General features: G+C 46.0%; 1 protein-coding gene and 1 long non-coding RNA gene across 2 annotated transcripts; one reads left to right on the top strand and one right to left on the bottom strand.

Annotated features, from left to right (window-relative positions):
• Positions 1-734: 734 nt before the first annotated feature.
• Positions 735-12,820, bottom strand: LOC138807013 (uncharacterized). Its single transcript, XR_011366021.1, has 3 exons — positions 12,733-12,820; positions 12,099-12,302; positions 735-1,213 (listed from the first exon to the last, which is right to left on the bottom strand). It is a non-coding gene; the product is annotated as an uncharacterized lncRNA (long non-coding RNA).
• LOC138807012 (glucose-fructose oxidoreductase domain-containing protein 2) lies at positions 12,207-20,528 on the top strand. The gene is made up of 2 exons (XM_069992574.1): positions 12,207-12,465; positions 19,056-20,528. The coding sequence occupies exons 1-2, from the start codon at positions 12,207-12,209 to the stop codon at positions 19,952-19,954; spliced, it is 1,158 nt and encodes a 385-aa protein (XP_069848675.1). The 3' UTR covers positions 19,955-20,528.
• The last annotated feature ends 142 nt before the right edge of the window (positions 20,529-20,670 follow it).

The raw sequence follows: 20,670 nt of genomic DNA, 5'->3' as shown, positions 1-20,670 counted from the left end.
GTTAAAGACCACATGGAAAGTATTCCTGCTCCTTTCCCATCTAGTTCCTGGGTTTTGCAAAATAAAAGGTTAACCGTTATATTGTTTCTTGTCATCCCTCCCCCACAGGGTTTGTGGGTGCTAAACACAAACTCTACTATTGAGTTCTACCCCAACCCCTCCCCCCTTTTTAAAAAAATCTCTTATGTCATGCTCAGGAATTATGCTGTGGTGTTACAGGCCACTTTGTAACTCAATGCTAGTTCCCGGTGCTCCTGCCTTAGGGCAATGCTCTGATGCTCTGCATATTATTAAGATAGTTTATCCTCCTCAAGTAGCTTATAGTCCAGATTTTAAACAATCAATTATTTAGTTAGAAAGGTAAAGAAGAAATTAGGCAGGAGGAGCCTTCTGTCAGTGTGATCTCCACAGGAGCCTTGAACCTGAGTTGATTCTTTTCATTCTTGCCCTCATTCATTCCTGTATTCATTCCTCAGCCATTTCTTAGCACCTATTCTGTGTCAGGCGCCATACTTATTTCAGGATGCAGCAGCAGCAGCGTGTGAAAGAGCTGATGCACTGGCCTCCTGACAGATAGATACTAGATAAGTGAAGCAGGGAACGTGCTGAGCTTCAGGAATGGCAAAGCTCAAGCTGTTGTGAGAAGAGTGGTAGAGCAGAACTACCTAACAGAGCTGGGACACAGGCCCAGTGAGAAGGTGATGCTTCAGGGGAGACCTGGCAGTTCTGAGGAGTTAGCCCTCCGTAGCTGACAAACAACAATGGGAGAGGAAAACAGTGAAGGCCAAAAACCCAACCTGCTTCGGGAGCACACCAAGGAATTTTGCTTTTATTCTAGGGACACTGCAAGGCTAGGGGAGGAAGTGATTAGAACCAGAAGAACCAGAACAGTGAATGAATTCAAGACACCAAGATGCGCAGGTGATGAGCATGGTGGCGGACTGGCTATAGAGAAGCAGGGAGGCTCCACCGCAGCCTCAGGGCTCCTTGTGATCTGGTTACGTATGAGTCGCCGTCACTTGTTTGATGTCAGCTGACCAGAGGAGAAGCATGACCAGAAGGGGATAAATCTCGGTGAAGACATCCTGCTGGTCTCTCAGGAAGTAAAAGACACCGGGTAGCAGCTTGTCTTCTTGATCCGAAAGCCATGATCATCTGATGCTTGTTTTTCTTCCTTGAATCATAAACCCGATTCTGCTCCAGACTTCTTATGCTAGTGACATAAGGAGGAGTCTCTTAATCATACTTTAATATATCCCGTCCCTACTGAAGTATGTACATGTTCTTTTGTTTTTGTTTTGAGAGCCAGGCTGACCTTGAACTCAGGAATCTTCTGTCTCTGCTTCCCAAGTCTTGGGATATTGGCATTCACCACGACAACCAGCTCTACACACACACACACACACACACACACACACACACACACACACACACACACACACACACACACACACACACACACACACACACACACACACACACACACACACACACACACACACACACACACACACACACACACACACACACACACACACACACGAGTATTGCTCAGTGTATGGGTCTTAGTTTACTGATGAACTATGTGAGAACACAGTTTGCAGGCCTGGGGTTTGAGTTTGCCCTTGCCCTTGTAAGCAATCACTGAACTACTTGGGCCATGCTCTTAGCCCTTTGTGCTTTCATTATTTTTCAGATAGGGTCTCACATTTTTGCCCAGACAAGCCTTCAGCTACAATCCTCTTATCTATGCCTCCTGCATAGCAGGGATTATAAGCCTGTACCACTATACTCAGCTTATTTAGTAAGCCGGGGGAGGGCTCATTAACTTTTTGCCTGGGCTGGTCTTAAATTTTAATTGTCCCCATGTTTACTTCCTGAGTAGCTAGATACAACCATGAGTCACTTCATCTAGCCCATAAAATCTTATTTTTTAAGCAACTATTTATTGAGCATTCACTATTTATCAGGCCTTGTTATAGGAATTATGATAGAGCAATGAACAAAATAGGCAAAAACAACCAAAAAAAACCCCAAAACCCTCTGTTCCCAAGAAACATATATTCTAGCAGGAGAAATGGAGAAGATAATGGCATCATAAGCCTGTTTCTCTTATAAGACCATAATTAAACAGAGACCTGAAAAGAGCAATAGTGGGGGGGGGTAGGGAGGAAAGAATAGAAGAAGAGAACCAGACAAATAAATATCTACACAATAGAGAGTTGCAAGTGCAAAGGCCCTGAGGCAGGAATACCTGGCATGTTTGAGATACATTGCAGTGAATCACTGTGGCTGGAATAGGATATAAGGTGAGAAAAGTAAAGAGAGGCTTGGAGGGGCATGCAGACATCATGTAGGGCCTTGTAGGTGAGTGGAAGAACTTTAGCTCTTACTCTAAGAAAGACAGAAGCCTTTGAAAGGTTGAGCAAAGGAGTAGCTTGATCTGACATTCTAACTGAATCACCCACGGTGCTTTGTGGATTGGGGATGCAGCATGGGAAGCAGGGCAGGGAAGATGTTGAGACTAGTTCTGAGATGAAGCCTTTGTGGGAGGAAGACATTTGTGTGGCAGGGGAATCTCAGGGTATTAGTTCTGGACACTTAAAAGTTTTGGAAGCCTATTAAACATCCAAATAGGGTTGCCAGATGATCATGTCTTATACTAGTCTGGAACTCAAGAGATGACCTGGCTGATGATGTTGAGAATCCCTAGAGAATAGATCATATTTAAGCCATGAGACTGAGGGGAATCACCAGGGAAGTATAAATAGAAGAGAAATGGGTGAAAGCCTGAATCATGGTTATTACAGACATCATCTGGAGAAACTAGCAGAGGGGACTAAGAAATGGTCAGGGGCTGGGCTGGGAAGGTGGCTAGAGTGGTAGAGTGCTTGCCATGCATGCCTGAGGCCCTGGGTTTGATTCCTCAGCACCATATAAGCAGAAAAAGCCAGAAGTGGCACTGTGGCTCAGGTGTTAGAGCGCCAGCCTTGAGCTGAGGGGCAGTGCCCAGGCCTAGAGTTCAGTCCCCATGACCAGACAACAAAGAAAAAAGAAAGGTGACACCACTAAGCCACATTCCCAGCCCCCACTGAGGTCTATATAGGTAGCCCACACTGGCATCTGACTTGGAGTCCTCTGGCCTCAGCTTCCCAAGAGGTGGGGTTGAAGCCACACCTAGTCTTATATGCTTTATTTCTTTACCAGAGTAACAGTGTCAGTGCTTTTATCATAATTCAGCTGGGGTTGTGGGTAGTGTCTTTCTCACCTAGAGAAACATACTTAAGTATGTTATAGATATATTATGTATTCATATACCACTTTAAGTAAGATTGATTTGTATTCTGCTGAATGTTCTTGTGGCACGCGATCCATTTCTTTAGAGCACTTGTCTCAAATGTCATGATGTACTCATGTGGTTGATTGTCTTCACCATGCAAACAGAAGCTGTATCAGTTTGATTCACCAAAATATCTTGTACTTTGCCCTGGCCTGGCCTGGCCTGGCCTGTAACAGGTGCTTGCCAACTATCTAATGGTGAATCCATTTGCATAAATGACAAGTATCATTTTACACTTTTACATAAACACCTGAAACTCAGCCTATAATTAGCAGCTAATGTCACCATCTGTTTTAAAATTAGGTTGGAGGAGTACCTCACACACTTACCAGGGCTCGACCTCACCCCTGGCCAGTGAGCTTCATTTTAACATATTTCATATTAGAATTCAGTTGCCAAAAGAAAGAAAAAAACACCTAATTCCCAGGAAAATCCCTAAACAAGTTTCTGAACACTGAGCCACAGCACCACTGGTGGCTTTTTCTGTATAGTTGGATTTGATTCCTCAGCATCACATAAGCAGAAAAAGCAGGAAGTGGTGCTGTGGCTCAAGTGGTAGAGCTCTAACCTTGAGCTGAAGAGCTGAGGGACAGTGCCCAGGCCCAGAGTTCAAGCCCCATGATTGACACACACACACAAAAAAAATTCAATCAATCAGTAAATTATATGTTATTCAAGTTTGTTTTTTTTTAAGAGTTTCATGGACTTTTCTGTCCAGGCTGGCTTTGAACTGTGATCCTCAAATCTCAGCCTACTGACTAGCTAGATTACAGGTATGAACCACCAGTGCCCAGCTTAAAGAGAGACTTTTAAGTTCACACATATTGTTTGATTATAGATCTAAACTTACATGTAGTATTAGGTTGTTCTATGCCACTAGATACAACTATTTATGTGATGCCTAGCCAGGCTCCAGTGGCTCACACCTGTAATCCTAGCTACTCAGGAGGCAGAGATCTTGAGGACCACAGTTCAAAGCCAGCCCAGGCAGGAAAGTCTGAGAGACTCTAATCTCTAATAAACCACCAGAAAACTTGAAGTGGTGCCCAGGCCCAGAGTTCAAGCCCCACGACCACCACCAACAACAAAAGAGCATTTAAACAATGACTATAGCTATGATGAGTCCTAAGCTAGACATCATAGCACTATGGCTCAGGGAACATAAGGCAGGACATGGAAATCTAGACAAACATTCTTCACAGTTTTAGAGTTTTTAGTTCATGAACAACTGGGTCTCGTTGGGCCTGTGATAGCACATCATGGCAGAGCAAAAACCACTCACCTGGGTAGGAAGCAAGAAAGAAAAAGAAGGGACTATGGCACTACCATTTGACTCATGCTTCCCATTCCCAGCCTTTGGTTGTTTTGTTTTGTTTTGTTTGTTATTTTTGCCAGTTGTAGGGCCTGAACTCTGGTCCTGGGCACTGTCCCTCAGCTCTAACACTTGAGCTACAGCACCACTTCCGGCTTTTTCTGCTTATGTGATGCTGAGGAATCTAACCCAGGGCCTCATGCATGTGAGGCAAGCACTCTACCACTGAGCCACCTTCTTAACCCCCGTTTTTGTTTTTTGAGACAGGATCTCTCTATGTAGCTTAGCTCTCTCTATGTAGCTCCAGATTCTCCTGCTTTGGCCTTTCAAGTGCTGAGATTACAGTTGTCTACCACCATGCCAACAAACTGCCCAAAGGGCTTGAAAATATTCTGATATTCTAATTTTGTGATTGTGGCTTTTACTTTAGGGTTTTTTTTGTTTGTTTGTTTTTTGGGTCCGGTCGTGGGGCCTGAACTCTGGGCCTGGGCACTGTCCCTCAGCTCTTCAGCTCAAGGCTAGCACTCTACCACTTGAGCCACAGTGCCACTTCTGGCTTTTTTTCTTTTTGCTTATGTGGTGCTGAGGAATCGAACCCAGGGCCTCAGGCATGCAAGACAAGCGCTCTACCACTGAGCCACCTTCCCAGCCCTACTTTAGGGTTTTATTTCATTTTGTTTTTGCCAGTCCTGGGGCTTGAATTCAGGGCCTAAGCTCTACCCCTGAGCCTCTTTGTTGATCAAAGCTAGCCCTCTACCACTTCAGTGAGCCACAGGGCCACTTCCCGCTTTTTCTGAGTAGTTTATTGGAGATAAGAATCTCACAGACTTTCCTGCCCAGGCTGGCTTTGAATCTCAATACTCAGATCTCAGTCTCCTGAGTAGCTAGGCATGAGCCACTGGTGCCTGATTTAAATTTTAAGTTTTTGATCCTTCCCAAATTAAGTTTTAAATGTACAGTGAGAGAATCAGGGTTCATTGTTTGCCATATGATAGACAGTTGTTCCAATAGCATTTCTTAAAAAGTTTCTTTTGTCTACTGAATTGATTTAATGCTCTGGCTGAAAATCTATCAACTGCATTTATGTGGCTAGCAGAGTAAAGATAGTATTATAAGGCAGTATGCTTTGTCTATAGAAATCCCTAACAACTTTTTTTTTAATGCCTGGAACTAAAAATATAAAGCTTATTTCGTAATTTTAGAAAAGCATAGTTACAGGATAAGTGTTACAGATACATTTTAAATAACTTGCATGGATCCACCCAGCCTCCATCCATCTGTAAATTTCTGAAGAACTGGATGCTTCTAACAGGATCAGATGCACACACTCCCAAAACAAGTAATGACACTTGAGAAAGCTTATAGGTAATCAAAAGAATTGTGTGTGTCTGTTAGAGAGATTTGTTTTTAATATACTCATTCATTGGTTGATTCAGGGTGTGTAAAATATAATTTCTTTGGATGTGAGCCATGTATTTTATATAGCTTTTCATCCCACTGAGCAAAAGGAGAAATGAAAGCTAATATAGTTTTCATTGTAATTACTTAACTGAGACATCTATCTAATACAAACAAAAAAGAAGGAGGAGGAGGAGGAGCAACAGCAGCAGCAGCAGCTGAGAGCTGGTAGCTTATGCTTGTAATCTACCTTTCGGGAGGCTGAGATCTAAGGCTCCTGGTTCAAAGCAAGCTTGGGTAGAAATATCTGTGAGACACTTATCTACAATTAACCACCAGAACATGAGAAGTGGAGCTGTGGCTCAAGTAATAGAGTCCTAGCCTTGAGTACCAAAGGTCACAGACCATGTCCAGGCTCTGAGTTCAAACCCTAGGACTGGCAACAAAAAGAGAGAGAGAGAGAGAGAGAGAGAGAGAGAGAGAGAGAGAGAGAGAGAGAGAGAGAGAGAGAGAGAGAGAGACTTTAGTTTCCTCATTTGTAAAGTGAAGATGTTGTAATAGTTACATAACATAATGCCAGTAAAGAACTTGGCACACAGTATATAAAAGTTAGATATTACTGGCTTGAAGAAAGTAAGGATCATGAGCCCAGTGCTGGTGGCACGCTTGTAATCCCAGCTACTCAGGTGGCCAAGATCTGAGGATCTCCGTTCAAAGCCAGCCCAGGCAGGAAAGTCTGTGAGACTTTTTTTTTTGTCGGTCCTAGGGCTTGAACTCTGGGCCTGGGCGCTGTAACTCAGTTCTTCAGCTTAAGGCAAGCACTCTACCACTATGACTTCCACTTCCAGTTTTCTGGTAGTTTATTGGAGATAAGAGTCTCATGGCCTAGCTTTGAACCGAGATCCTCAGATCTCAGCCTCCTGAGTAGCTAGGATTACAGGCGTGAGCACTGGCACCCGGCTGTGAGACTTTTATCTCCAATAAACCACCTGAAAACCAGAAGTGGCACTGTAGCTCAAGTGGTAGAACACTCACCTTGAGTTGAAGAGCTCAGGGACAGCGCCCAGGCCCAGAGTTCAAGTCTCACTACTGACAAAAACAAAAACAAAAAAGAAAGGATCATGAAAAAAAAAATAGCCCAAGTGATCTCAACTAGTAAATAGCCATCTAAGTTACATCAAGTGAAATTGATTAGAAAAGTCCAAATATTAAACTTGAGTTAAAAAAAAAACTAACATAATTGGTAGCATTGTGTATGCGCGTGTGTGCATGCGTGCACACATGTACTTGCTGCTACTGGGGCTTCTACTGAAAGTCAAATGAAGGTCTTCAGTTTTTTTGCACATGACTAGCCTTCATTTTTAGCTTTTTGTTGGTTGTTTGGATATTAAGAGTCTCAGGAAGGTCCATGAGACTCTTATCTCTAATAAACCACTCAGAAAAAACGGAAGTGGAACTTTGGCTCTGTGGTAGAGCACTAGCCTTGAGCAAAAATAAGCTCAGGAACAGTGCCCAGGCCTTGATTTCCAGCCCTAGGAGTGGCACAGAAAAATAAAAAAAGAGGGCTGGGAAGGTGGCTCAGTGGTAGAGTGCTTGCCTTGCATGCATGAGGCCCTGGGTTGGATTCCTCAGCACCACATAAGCAGAAAAAGCCGGATGTGGTGCTGTGGCTCAAGTGGTAGGGTACTAGCCTTGAGCTGAAGAGCTGAGAGACAGTGCCCAAGCCCAGAGTTCAGGCCCCTCAAACAACAAAATAAATAAATATTTAAAAAGAGAGAGTCTCATGGAGTTGTCTGTGTAAGCCACATGAGACTCTTCAGTAAACTACTCAAAAAAGCCAGAAGTGGCACTGTGGCTTAAGTGGTAGAGTGCTAGCCTTGAGCACAAAAAGGCTCAGGGACAGCGCCCAGGTCCTGAGTTCAAGCCCTAGTTCAAGACCTCAGTCAAGCAACACAGATCTTGCCAGAAGTACATCCTGGAACGGAGAGAGAGCAGAGACTAAGTACCATGACCTTTCTTCCTCCTCTCAGATATCTTCCTGGGATTTCCTACTATACCCATAAAGAGGCTGGAAGCCCTGGAGTCCAGGCCTTTAGCGTTTGGCCTTCAGACTCCTGAACCTGGTGGAGAGGTTCTGAGAGAAAGACCTAGAGCACTCAGCACACCCACCTGCCAAAGTTCACCCTCCTTCCATTAGAACTTGATGCCACTAGTTCAGGCTGCAACTCACCTTTCTAATACTTTGCATCTTTTTGTGTGTTCCCCCCACCATTCTGCTCCCTATGTATGTGAAACGATATGTAAACTGTGTATGGTGGTACACATTTGTAATCCCAGCATTTGGAAAGCTGAGGCAGGATTGTGGGATTAAGGCCAATCTGGTCTACATCGTGAGACCCTGTTTCAAAAACAAAAAAAGGTGGGCTGTGGATGTAGCTCAGTGGTAGCGTACGTGTCATGAGGCTCTGGGTTCAATCTCCAGTATAAAAACACAAAAAACAAGATAGTGATTTACAATGGAGTATACAATATGCTTTAAAAATATTACCTCAGGGCTAGGAAGTTGGCTCAGTGGTAGAGCGCTTGCCTTGCATGCATGAGGCCCTGGGTTCAATTCCTCAGCACCACATAAGCAAAAAGAAAAAACCCGGAAGTGGCGCTGTGGCTCAAGTGGTAGAGCGCTAGCCTTGAGCTGAAGAGCTGAAGGACAGTGCCTAGGCCCAGAGTTCAGGCCCTACGACTGGACAAAAAAAAAAATTAAAAAAAAAATTACCTCATTTAATCTTTAAGTCCCCTAGGAAGTAGAGACAATTATCTTCACTTTGCAGATGTGGAAATGGACACACAGAATTATTAAAGACTTACCTGAGTTTACCCATCTGGGAAATAATGGAGGCAGAATTTGAACCCCAGCAAAATGGCTCCTTTTCCCTTCATGTAGCCTCTATCCTGCCTTCCTTTGCCATAACCAAGCATTGTTCACCCTTCGTCCTTGACCAGCATATGGTGAGGGCTGGGTTTATGGAGGTCTTTTGAGGTGTATGAAGGGTAAGGTGCAGGGATTTAGAGTCAGAATAGGGAAATATTAGGGGTGAGAAGGGTGGCCACTGAAGTAAACAAGGAAAACCAGCTGTGCCTGCTTGAGCAGGAAATACCTAATCATCAAGCCTGCCTAGCTTCATGCCATCTGGCTCTCTCAGGGTCAGCTGATGCCCTGTACAGGTGTGATGAAGCTGCTTTTGAGTCAGGGGAAGTAAAACAGAGGTTACTGACCATTCTAATCTGTTGTTTTACACAACTGATATTTAAACATGTGTACACCCAAATATAACTAGAGTCAGGAGGAATGCTGTGTGAGAGGAAGATTTTCATTGGCATGGGTTACTAGTACCCTTGTACCTAGAGTAGATGATAGTGGCACTGAAGGCATATCTCAGTGGTAAAGGAATTACTTAGGATTGTGTAAAGCCCTGACTTCAAGTAATTCGCAGTGCCCCCCCTCCCTCGAATTGTGTTCAGCTAAGAAGCAGCGATGTAGGATTAGAACCTAGATAACACTGATGCCTTCACTACAGCATCTGTGCTCACCACTTCCCTTTACTGCTTCTTTGATCAGGTGGCTTTTGTGGAGCTGCTAGAACAATAAAGCAGTACATATACATGAAGCTCTGCAGAGAAACTGGACTTGTGCTGCAGATCTGGAAGTCACTACACAAAAGAAGATCTTACAAAGGGGAGGGGCCTCAAGCTGTACTTGGATTGGGGACAGGAAACTGGTGGTGATAGAAGCTCAGGAACCTCAACGTTGGCCTGGGAGGAGAGTAGAAGAGACTTAAAGTGGCATTCAATAATGGCCAGAGTTGAGAATGTCAGAAAGGGGAAGAAGATGTGTGTATGTAAAAGAATAGTTAAGTGATGCTTTTACAGAGGAATGCATTGTCTCTGTTAAGCTCAGAAATGGGTTGACTGACCTGTGAGAGATACAAAGGAAGCATTATATTATATGCATACAAGTTGGTCAGCAAGTTCCCACATTTGGGTTTAACTTCTTAAAAATTGTCAGTGTAGCTGGGCGCTGGTGGCTCACACCTGTAACCCTAGCTACTCAGGAGGCTGAGATCTGAGGATCACGGTTCAAAGCCAGCCCAGGCAGGAAAGTCCCTGAGACTCTTATCTCCAATAAACCACTTGAAAACCGGAAGTGGTGCCTTGGCTCAAGCAGTAGAGTACTTGCCTTGAGCTGAAGAGCTGAGGGACAGCACTCAGGCCCAGAGTTCAAACCCCATGACCGACAAAAAAAAAGAAATGTCACTGCAGGGCTTCTCAGTAGTACAGTGCTTGCCTAGCATGCATAAAGCCCTGGGTTCGATTCCTCAGTACCACACAAACAGAAAAAGCAGGAAGTGACACTATGGCTCAAGTGGTAGAGTGCTAGCCTTGAGCAAAAGCTCAGGGACAGTACCTAGGCCCTGTGTTCAAGCCCCGGGATGATAATAATAATAATAATAAGAAGAAGAAGATTTAGAAGCACCTTAGAGTCCCCTAGTTTACCAATTACCTTTAAAAATCTGACTTCTGAAATTGTGCTTACTGCCCTGACAATCTTCCTCCCTGCCACCCTCTCTTCCTTTCCCCTTCTTTTCTCCTTTGTTTTCTTTCTTTTCCTTCTCCTCTCTCTTCCTTTTTTCCTTCCTTTCTTTTTTCCCTCCCTTTCTGCCTCTCTCCCCCCTCCCTCTTTCCCTCCCTCTTTCCCTCCCTCTTTCCCTCCCTCTTTCCCTCCCTCTTTCCCTCCCTCCCTCCCTCCCTCCCTCCCTTCCTTCCTTCCTTCCTTCCTTCCTTCCTTCCTTCCTTCCTTCCTTCCTTTCCCTGTTGCAAGGTTTGAGCTCTTGAGGTCAGAGCCTCATGCACCACTTGCTCATCATGGCTGGTACTCTACCATTGAGTCATGCATCCAGTCCAGTGTATGCTACAAGATGCACTCACAATTTTTTTTTGGGGGGGGGGGTGGGTCGTGGGCACTGTCCCTCAGCTCTTCAGCTCAAGGCTAGCACTCTACCACTTGATCCACAGTATTTTTTTAAAATTATTTTTTTATACAGCAAATATACAGACTATTTCTGCCCAGTTTTGAACCAGGGGCCTTTCACATTAGGTGAATGTGGTAACTACTACTCTGTGGAAACTTACTACATGCTTTTTTAAAAAATGTGCTTCAACTGGGCACTGGTGACTGATGCCTGTAATCCTAGCTACTCAGGAGGCTGAGATCTGAGGATCACACTTCAAAGCCAGCCCACACAGGAAATTCCCTAAGACTCTTATCTCCACTCAGAAAACCGGAACTGGTGCTATGGCTCAAGTGGTAGGGTGCTAGCCTTAAGCTGAAGAGCTGAGGGACAGTGCCCAGGCCCAGAGTTCAAGCCCCACGACCAACCAAAAAAAAAAAAAAATCCTCCTGCCTTAACTTCCTAAGTGCTCTATAGTGAATTTTTTTTTTTTTTTGGCTTGTTCTGGGACTTGAACTTTGGGCCTGGGTGCTATCTCTGAGCTTCTTTTTTTATTTATTTTTTTTTGGGGGGGTCCGGTCATGGGGCCTGAACTCTGCTCTTCAGGTCAAGGCTAGTGCTCTACCACATAAGCCACAGCGCCACTTCCAGCTTTTTTTCTTCTTGCTTATGTGGTGCTGAGGAATCGAACCCAGGGCCTCATGCATGCAAGGCAAGCACTCTACCACTGAGCCACCTTCCCAGCCCTCTCTGAGCTGCTTTTTGCACAAGGCTAGTACTCCACCACTTGAGCCACAGAACCACTTCTGGTTTTTTTCTGTGTATGTGGTACTGAGGAATCTAACCCAGGGCCTCATGCATGCTAGGCAAGCACTCTACCACTGAGCCACATTCCCAGCCTAGTGAATATTTTTATACAAAAAACAAAAACAAAAAAAAAACTTTGAGCCTGAGCACCGGTGGCTCACGCCTTTAGAGAACTTGTTGCTTATGATAAGCCAAGAAAGTGACCACAGCTAACAGCGTGTCCTCCACTATTCACCAATGTATTGCTTGTCTTTCTAGGAGCCATGTTTGACCAGGACTTTGGGAAGGTCAGCTCCATGCCGGAGGCCCTTGTGAAGCGATGAGTTGGTGAGCTGAGGCCAGGATGAAGATGCTGCCAGGTGTGGGTGTATTTGGTACTGGCAGCTCAGCCCGGGTCTTGGTCCCACTGCTGAGGGCAGAAGGATTCACAGTGGAGGCCCTGTGGGGGAAGACGGAGGAGGAGGCAAAGCAGCTGGCTGAGGAGATGAACATCACCTTCTACACCAGCCGGACTGATGATGTCTTACTGCATCAAGATGTAGACCTGGTGTGCATCAACATCCCCCCTCCGCTCACCCGCCAGATATCTGTGAAGGCTCTAGGTATGCAAGTTGGATTGTGGCAGGCAGACTGTCCCTCTGGATAGTCCTCAGAGCCTCAGTGCTCTCCTCTGGGCCTGGGTATTCTTTCCTGGGCTGCGTTTGCAGGTAGTAGCACCATGGCCCATCTGCCACCCCTTAAGCAGAGCTCTGGAGGAGGAGAGTGGGTTGGAGAGTCTTACGCCTACATTAGTAAATCCCTCAGCAAAAGCTGGGGTGTCCCACCACGGGGCTGCAGATAATTATATTTCAAGCAAAGTCAAGGCCTACCTCTGGGAATCAGCATTCCCTGGACACTGGGAAACTGCTGGTGATTGACACATTTGTTTTTCCCCATGGCGAGAGGCAGCACCACAGGAAGAAGAGGAGGCAGTGTAGCAGGCTGCTGTTTCCCATGCTTTGTCAGCCCTTGACTGTAGTGAGCACACGCCCTTCCTGCCAACCACAATCTTGTAGCGCCAGACGGCAGGAAAGGCGCTCTGATAGCATTGACTTTGCCCACAGGATCTGAGGTACAGCCTGCTGGGGTAGCCACTCCCTCTGGGAACTGTGGGCTTAGAGACCTCCTGAGCCTCTACCCCGCTGCTGGGCCTAGCCTGCTAAGTAGTTCTGCAGTTCCTACTGGGCTTTTTCCTATCAACTATGGACAGATTCTTTTCTTCATCCTATGCAAATCAGAATCTTATTTAGTAGGAAAAACAAACCAGTAAACATTTAGCCAGCAATTATTTTTTTAGGGCTTCCTGTGTGCCTGGACCTTCAAAGCTGTGCTGTATCACAGTCGTCCCTGCCTCTAGAATTCTAGAAGCCAGGTGAGGTGGTCTATACCTATAATCCCAGAACTCAGGAGGATTGTGAGTTTAAGTCGAGGCTGTTGAGCCATGAGGTGGAGGGCATGCTTGTAATCCTAGCACTCAGGAGGCTAAGCCAGGATCTCAAGTTCAAGGCTACCCTGTCTCAAATGAAATAAATAGAAACACACAAGCTGAGTGACAGAAGACTTAAGTAACCATTCAAATATCATATAATCGGGGTTTGCCTTGTTGTTGTTTTTGTTTTTTGTTTTTGTGCTGGTTCTGGGCTTGAACTCAGGGCTTGGGTGCTATCCCTAAACTTTTGTGTTCAAGGCTAACACTCTACCATTTTGAGCCACAGCTCCATTTCTAACTTTTTGGTAGTTAATTGGTGATGAGTCTCACAGAATTTTCTGCCTGGGCTAGCTTTGAACTGTGATCTTCAGATCTCAGCTTCCTGAGTAGTTAGAATTACAGGCATGAGCCACTGGCACCCAGCTAACAAGTAATTGTTTTATATAAGGAGATAGGAATCAAGGATCTCAGAGGTAATCAGAGATCTCTGGGTCACAAACCTGTATACCAGGAGACTACCACTCTTTCTGGCTGCTACCATGGCAGAAGCTCCAAGGCTCTACTGCTGATCTCTCCCTTGTTCTAAGGAAAAAAAGTCATAGAAGAGAATTTCTGTCACATTTGACCTAGTGGTTAGGGGAAGATTAATGTTGATTGAATCAAGTACGAACTTGAATACATCTGGCTGTCAATTTAGCCAAAAATTGTAGATGGTTTGTCTTTTCTGGAGAGCTCTCTAAAGATAGGTGACACTGGAGGGAGATGGTGGCTCCCAATTGAATTTAGAAAGTAGAATAAGCCAGTGCTTCAATGAAGAGTCGCTTCCATGGGAATCACCCAAGTCACTGAATGTTGTGAATGTCGCTGGTGAGTGATGTGTTAGAGGCTTTCTATGCCCTCCCTGAGTTTTAGTGTCTCCATGGAGACCATTTCCAAGCTATGCAGGAGAAAGAGGGAACCCTGGGATTCTCTGGCCACGAGCTGGCTATTTTTAAATTCTTAGTCTAAGAAAACAGTATGTTTTGAGCTACTTGATAAAAACAGGAAAGAACAGGGGTCACAGGGGCTTCTGGGGCTGTTGGTTTTCTCTTTTCATACTTACCTACTGTAAGTAGGAGGATATATATGAGCCCCAATTAACTAGCATCTGCTAGGCCTGGGTTTAATGCCAATACCCATAAGAAAAGAGAGAAACTGAGGCCCAGGAACATTGAGGAATGATAACTTCTCAAGTCATAAAATGGAACATTGAATGTCTCTCTTCTTGCTTTGTTGTTACCTCATTTCTGGGTCCATAAGAATTGTCTCTTGCCAGGTGCTGATGGCTCACACCTGTCATCCTAGCCACTCAGGAGGCTGAGATCTGAGGATCACAATTCCAAACCAGCCCAGGCAGGAAATCTGAGAGATTTTCCAATAAACTATTCAGAAAGAGTTGGAAGTGTGCTGTGACTCAAGTGGTAGAGTGCTAGCCTTGAGTAAAAGAAGCTCAGGGATGGCACCTAGGCCCTGAGTTAAAGCCCCAGGACTGGAGGGAAAAAATTGTCTCTTAATTCTTTTATTTTTTTTTTCTGCATTTTATTTGGTTGGTCTTGCAATGCCATCTAGGCTAGCCTCAAACTCATTAGTCTAGGCTGGCCTCCATCTGAAGATCTTTTTGCCCCAGACTCTTGAGTTCTAAAACTAGAGGCATTGGGGCTGGGAAGGTAGCTCAGCGGTAGAGTGCATGCCTTGCAAGCATGAGGCCCTGGGTTCGATTCCTCAGCACCACATAAACAGAATAAGCTGGAAGTGGCACTGTGGCTCCAGTGGTGGAGCACTATCCTTGAGCTGAAGAGCTGAAGGACAGCGCCCAGACCCAGAGTTCAGGCCCCATGACCGGAATAAAAAATAAAAATAAAAATAAATAAATAAAAAATAAAATAAAATAAAACTAGAGGCATGAATTACCACATCCTTTCTAAAATTAATTTTTAATTAATCCTACAGAGGTTTACTTGGCATATCACAATTCTGTGACATCTTGTTTTTCTGCTACTGCCTGACCATTTTCCCCCATCTTCTATGTTTCAAATTCTATACTTAAAGCTTTCCCAGGAATTCCTTAAAGGAGAATAGAAGAATCCTTAGTACATTTTAATTCCCTGTTCAATTCAGAAATAGTTTAAGAAAATGTATTTTAATGGGCAGAGTACTTCCATGGTCTTTGCTACTGTTGAATCTGTCACTAAAAGATAAGGTGCTATGGCTCAGCTCTTAGCATTTGTTTTCTTAGAAAAACAAATTTTCTCTTTCCCATGGGATATCATCCTAATAAAAGATCATTCCTCCAGCAGGCTGACCCAGATAATTTAATCCCCAAATCTCCAGTCCCTTCAGAAGCCTCCTGGTCTCAGGGCCAGACCAAATCCCTGCTGTCTGGTCTCATCCCACCAGTCATCTTCATCATATTTACTTAGAGTATGTGCCTATATTTGTTTGTACGATCATTTGAACCTATTAAGATTATAAGCCCTTAGAAAGTTGAGCCCATGCCCAGGAGGGCCCCAGTTCTTGGCCAGGTCCTGGGACTCTGGTTGGATAAGATATTCGCCAACTCTATCCATACAGTAAGTCCAGTATCTATTGCTTTCTTTTCTAGTATCCAACTCTTCTTCATTAGAACAGGAACTCCCAGGGCTGGGAATGTGGCTTAGTGGTAGAGTGCTTCCTAGCATGTATGAAGCCCTGGGTTTGATTCCTCAGCACCACAGAATCAGAAAAAGCCAAAAGTGGCACTGTGGTTCAAGTAGTAGAGTGGTAGCCTTGAGCAAAAGAAGCTCAGGGACAGTGCCCAGGCCCTGAATTCAAGCCCAGGAGTGGTGGGGGGGCTGGAGGGCAAGGGGGAGAAGAACAGGGTCTTCCTGGACTTTATGTCTTATAAATATAAATATTAGTATTCTTTTTTTTTTTTTTTTTTGTCGGTCCTGGGGCTTGAACTCTGGGCTTGGGCACTGTCCCTCAGCTCTCCAGCTCAAGGCGAGCTCTCTACCACTTGAGCCACAGCACCACTTCCGGCTTTCTAGTGGTTTATTGGAGATAAGAGTCTCACAGAGTTTCCTGCCCGGGCTGGCTTTGAACCACAATCCTCAGATCTCAGCCTTCATAGCTAGGATTACAGGCGTGAGCCACCTGCTCCCGGCTTAAATATTAGTATTCTTCATGGGCTGTTTCTCCATTCTGCTGTGTGAAGTCATTTTTCTAGTCCCCTCTGGATAAGAGTTTCCTATCTAGATCCTCCTGGGCCCAGCCTGTGAACCTGGCTGCCTGTGGGGTGCTACTGAGGAACAAAGCATTGGTCTGCAGAGCCTGGAACAGTTCCTCTGGGCCTTGCACAAGGGAGCATGTACTGAAGACAGGCTTGCAGCTTGAAACTCATATACCCTCAAAAATTTTGAGCTAAAGAAGAACTTAAGGGACTGAGTGTGAAGCTCAGTGTTTAGTATGATCAAAGCCTTGGGTTCAAACCCACAGAACTGAAGAACAAAAAAATTGAAAAACCACCTAAAGTTGTCCAGGATGCAAAAAGCAGCTTTCAGCTCCTGTAATCCTGGCAGGAAAGCTAAATGAGCTTATATGAAGATGTCTTCTAAGGCAACCCAAGTCTTCCTAAAGGTGACACAGCCTGTTCTGCTGGTTTCTGGAAGTCTGAGTGCCTTTGATGTCCATGCTGTAAAGAATCCTGGTAGCCAGACATGTGTGTGTGTGGGGGGGGGGGGGGCGCATGCCTGCAATACCAGCTACTGCAGAGGCAGAAATAGGACAACCTCAATTCAAAGCCACCCATGGCAAGTTTAGCTTAAAACCCTATCTGAAAAACTAAAAGCAAAAGGATTTGGGAACCAGGGCGCTGGTGGCTCACGCCTGTAATCCTAGCTACTCAGGAGGCTGAGATTTGAGGATCTCGCCCGGGCAGGAGAGACCGTGAGACTCCTATCTCCAATAAACCACCAGAAAACCGGAAGTGGCGCTGTAGCTCAAGTGGTAGAGCGCTCGCCTTGAGCTGAAGAGCTGAGGGACAGCGCCCAGGCTCAGAGTTCAAGCCCCACGACCGACAAAAAAAAAAGGATTTGGGGGTGTGGCTCAAATACTTACTGGTTAGCTCAAGGCCTTCAGAGAATACACAGAACAGCCCTCCCAAAGGACTTCTAGTTACTGTGTTCAAAAGGTGTCTCACTAGGGCTGGGAAGGTGGCTCAGTGCTAAAGCGCTTGCCTTGCATGCCTGAGGCCCTGGGTTCGATTCCTCAGCATCACATAAGCAAAAAGAAAAAAAAGCTGGAAGTGGCGCTGTGGCTCAAGTGGTAGAGCGCTAGCCTTGAGCTGAAGAGCTGAGGGACAGCGCCCAGGCCCAGAGTTCAGGCCCCACGACCGACCTAAATAAATAACTAAATAAAGAAGTCTGGAATAGGGCTGCTCTCTCCTCTTGCAGCCCCCCCCCTTTTTAAATTAGCATCGATTATTTGTGAAAATGAGTTTCCTTTTGACATGTACATATATTATACAATGTACCTTGATCAGACCCATCACCTTTGTTACTCTCCACTGTCTCCCCTTTCCCTTTCTTAAACCAATCTGAACAGGTGTCACTGTTCATTTTCACATAAAGTTTTTTGACTATATTCACACTCTTTCGTCCTCTCTGTTTGCCCTCGGGCCTTTTGATCACTAACTTGTTGGACCCTGGTTGTAGAGACAATCTGTGGGACCCTTAGATCTCTTCAGAGTTATGACTGGAATGCTAAGCCCGTCCTGTTAGCATGTAGAGCATGTTAGCATGTAGAGCATGTTAGCATGTAGAGCAATTATCTCACCACAAGCTGGTGATCCGATAAATGGGTAACAGTTGAACACATGTCCATGTGTATCTCCCCCTCTCCAGCCCACGTGCTTTAATCAGGTCCTCCAGAGAAACTGAATCAATGAGATATTAAGAGAGAGAGAGAGGCTTATTTAAGATTTGTCCCACCAGGCTCCAGTGGCTCATGCCTGTAATCCTAGCCACTCAGGAGGCTGAGATCTGAGGATCGAGGTTCAAAGCCAGCCCCAGCAGGAAAGTCTGTGAGACTCTTATCTCCAATAAAACCGGAAATGGCGCTGTGGCTCAAATGGCAGGGCGCTTGCCTTGAGCTGAAAAGCACAGGGACAGTGCCCAAGCCCAGAGTTCAAGCCCCACAACCGACCTAAATAAATAACTAAATAAAGAAGTCTGGAATAGTGCCCAGGCCCTGAATTTAAGCCCCAGGACTGGCAAGTGGAGGTGTGACTCAAGTGATAGAGCAAAGAAAGCTAAGAGATTGCACGCAGGCTCTGAGTTCCAGCCCCATTAACAGCACTATAAATAAGTAAATAAATATTTTTAAAATTTTTTGTTATTAAAGAAAGTGTGGGTGGAAGGAAAAGAAAAATAATGATTATAAAGACTCTGGCTCAGTGGTAGAACACTTGCCCAGCATTTGTTGAGGCCTGGGATAAATTCTTAGCTCTAGGGAAAACAAAGAAAAGAAAAAAAGAACTTAAGTCCTCTTTACCCAACCTATAACTTTCTCCAGTGCATTCATTGAGACTTTCCAGTCTATGCTGAGTCGCCCTTCCTCCTGGTCCATAGGAGACTCCTTCCTGGATCGATCCAACTTGGAAAATTTTCTTTTCAGCAGTTGAGATTTCCCACTGTGTCTCATTCATAGGCATCGGGAAGAATGTGGTCTGTGAGAAGGCAGCGACGTCGGTGGATGCATTCCGGATGGTGACAGCCTCGCGATACTACCCGCAGCTCATGAGCCTGGTGGGGAACGTGCTGCGCTTCCTGCCCGCCTTTGTGCGCATGAAGCAGCTGATCGCAGAGCACTATGTGGGCGCAGTGATGATCTGTGATGCCCGCATCTACTCGGGCAGCCTGCTCAGCCCCAGCTACGGCTGGATCTGCGATGAGCTCATGGGCGGCGGGGGCCTGCACACCATGGGCACCTACATCGTGGACCTGCTGACCCACCTGACTGGCCGGAGAGCTGAGAAGGTGCACGGGCTTCTCAAGACCTTCGTGCGGCAGAATGCTGCCATCCGGGGCATCCGGCATGTCACCAGCGATGACTTCTGCTTTTTCCAGATGCTCATGGGTGGGGGGGTGTGCAGCACAGTGACACTTAACTTCAACATGCCGGGTGCCTTTGTGCATGAGGTCATGGTGGTGGGCTCTGCAGGGCGCCTTGTGGCCCGGGGAGCTGACCTCTATGGGCAGAAGAACTCTGCCACACAGGAGGAGCTACTGGTGAGGGACTCGCTGGCCGTGGGTGCCGGGCTGCCTGAGCAGGGCCCCGAGGACGTCCCGCTGCTCTACCTGAAAGGCATGGTCTACATGGTGCAGGCCTTGCGCCAATCCTTCCAGGGCCAGGGCGACCGCCGCACCTGGGACCACACCCCTGTGTCCATGGCCGCCTCCTTTGAGGATGGGCTGTACATGCAGAGCGTGGTGGATGCGATCAAAAGGTCAAGTCGATCTGGGGAATGGGAGACTGTAGAGGTGCTGACGGAGGAGCCCGATGCCAACCAGAACCTGTGTGAAGCGCTTCAGCGGAACAACCTGTGAGCCCGAACACATGTCAGGGGCCAGGAGCTGGGATGGGGGGTGTGATTTTAGTAAAGACAGTGTGTTTCCTTTAATAAATCAGCATGGGCCAGGGCTGGAAGGAGGCCCAGGTTAAACACCCCGTCTATCCACTCATCTCCTCAGACTACCAGGACTGGGTGGGTGAGCCCACTCTGTGTAGAGTGGAGCTACCGCCAGGCCTCTTCATTGTTCTAGGGAGCAAAGCCTGCAAAAGTTTGGCCTAAGGGCTCTGATTTGTGGTCATACAGGATAAAAAAGCCAGCTTGGCTGAGGCCTGAGGAGAAATGACAAGAAGCCTTGTTTCCATCCCCTTCTTGGGCTGGGGCATCTCAGGAAGAGTGAGGGCAACAAGTCACCCCTCAGGGATCCTCACCTGCCTTCCCATGTACCCAGACCCCAGGCCAACCCTTCCTGCAGAGAAGAGTGGGGCTTCTGTATTAAATGAGTTCTCAGGGGCTATTGACTTATGGAAGAGGGCCCCTGACTTGGCAGAGAGAAGATGGGGAGCTGTAGAACATCGGATAAATGTCAATAAATAAGTCAGAAAAGATGACATCGTGCTATGCGGTGGTTTGTTTGGTAGTTGGATTTCTTGAATAATAAAAGCAGACTGGCTTTCTCTTTCCTCAGGACTGTGTAGCGGCTCTGCCACTGCCCACTGTCGGCTCTGGCTTTCTCCCCCATGGCCAAGTCCC

Source organism: Dipodomys merriami, unplaced genomic scaffold, assembly GCF_024711535.1.
Source record: "Dipodomys merriami isolate MVZ:Mamm:240054 unplaced genomic scaffold, mDipMer1.0.p SCAF_41, whole genome shotgun sequence".
Classification (NCBI taxonomy): Eukaryota; Metazoa; Chordata; class Mammalia; order Rodentia; family Heteromyidae; genus Dipodomys; species Dipodomys merriami.
This window is presented reverse-complemented; position numbering and strand designations above follow the sequence as displayed.

Excerpts from the sequence above, each read along its gene's own strand:
- LOC138807012 (XM_069992574.1), top strand. The coding sequence starts at position 12,207 with ATGAAGATGCTGCCAGGTGTGGGTGTATTTGGTACTGGCAGCTCAGCC. Across the intron at positions 12,466-19,055 it reads GATATCTGTGAAGGCTCTAG|GCATCGGGAAGAATGTGGTC; the intron begins GTATGCAAGTTG and ends TCTCATTCATAG.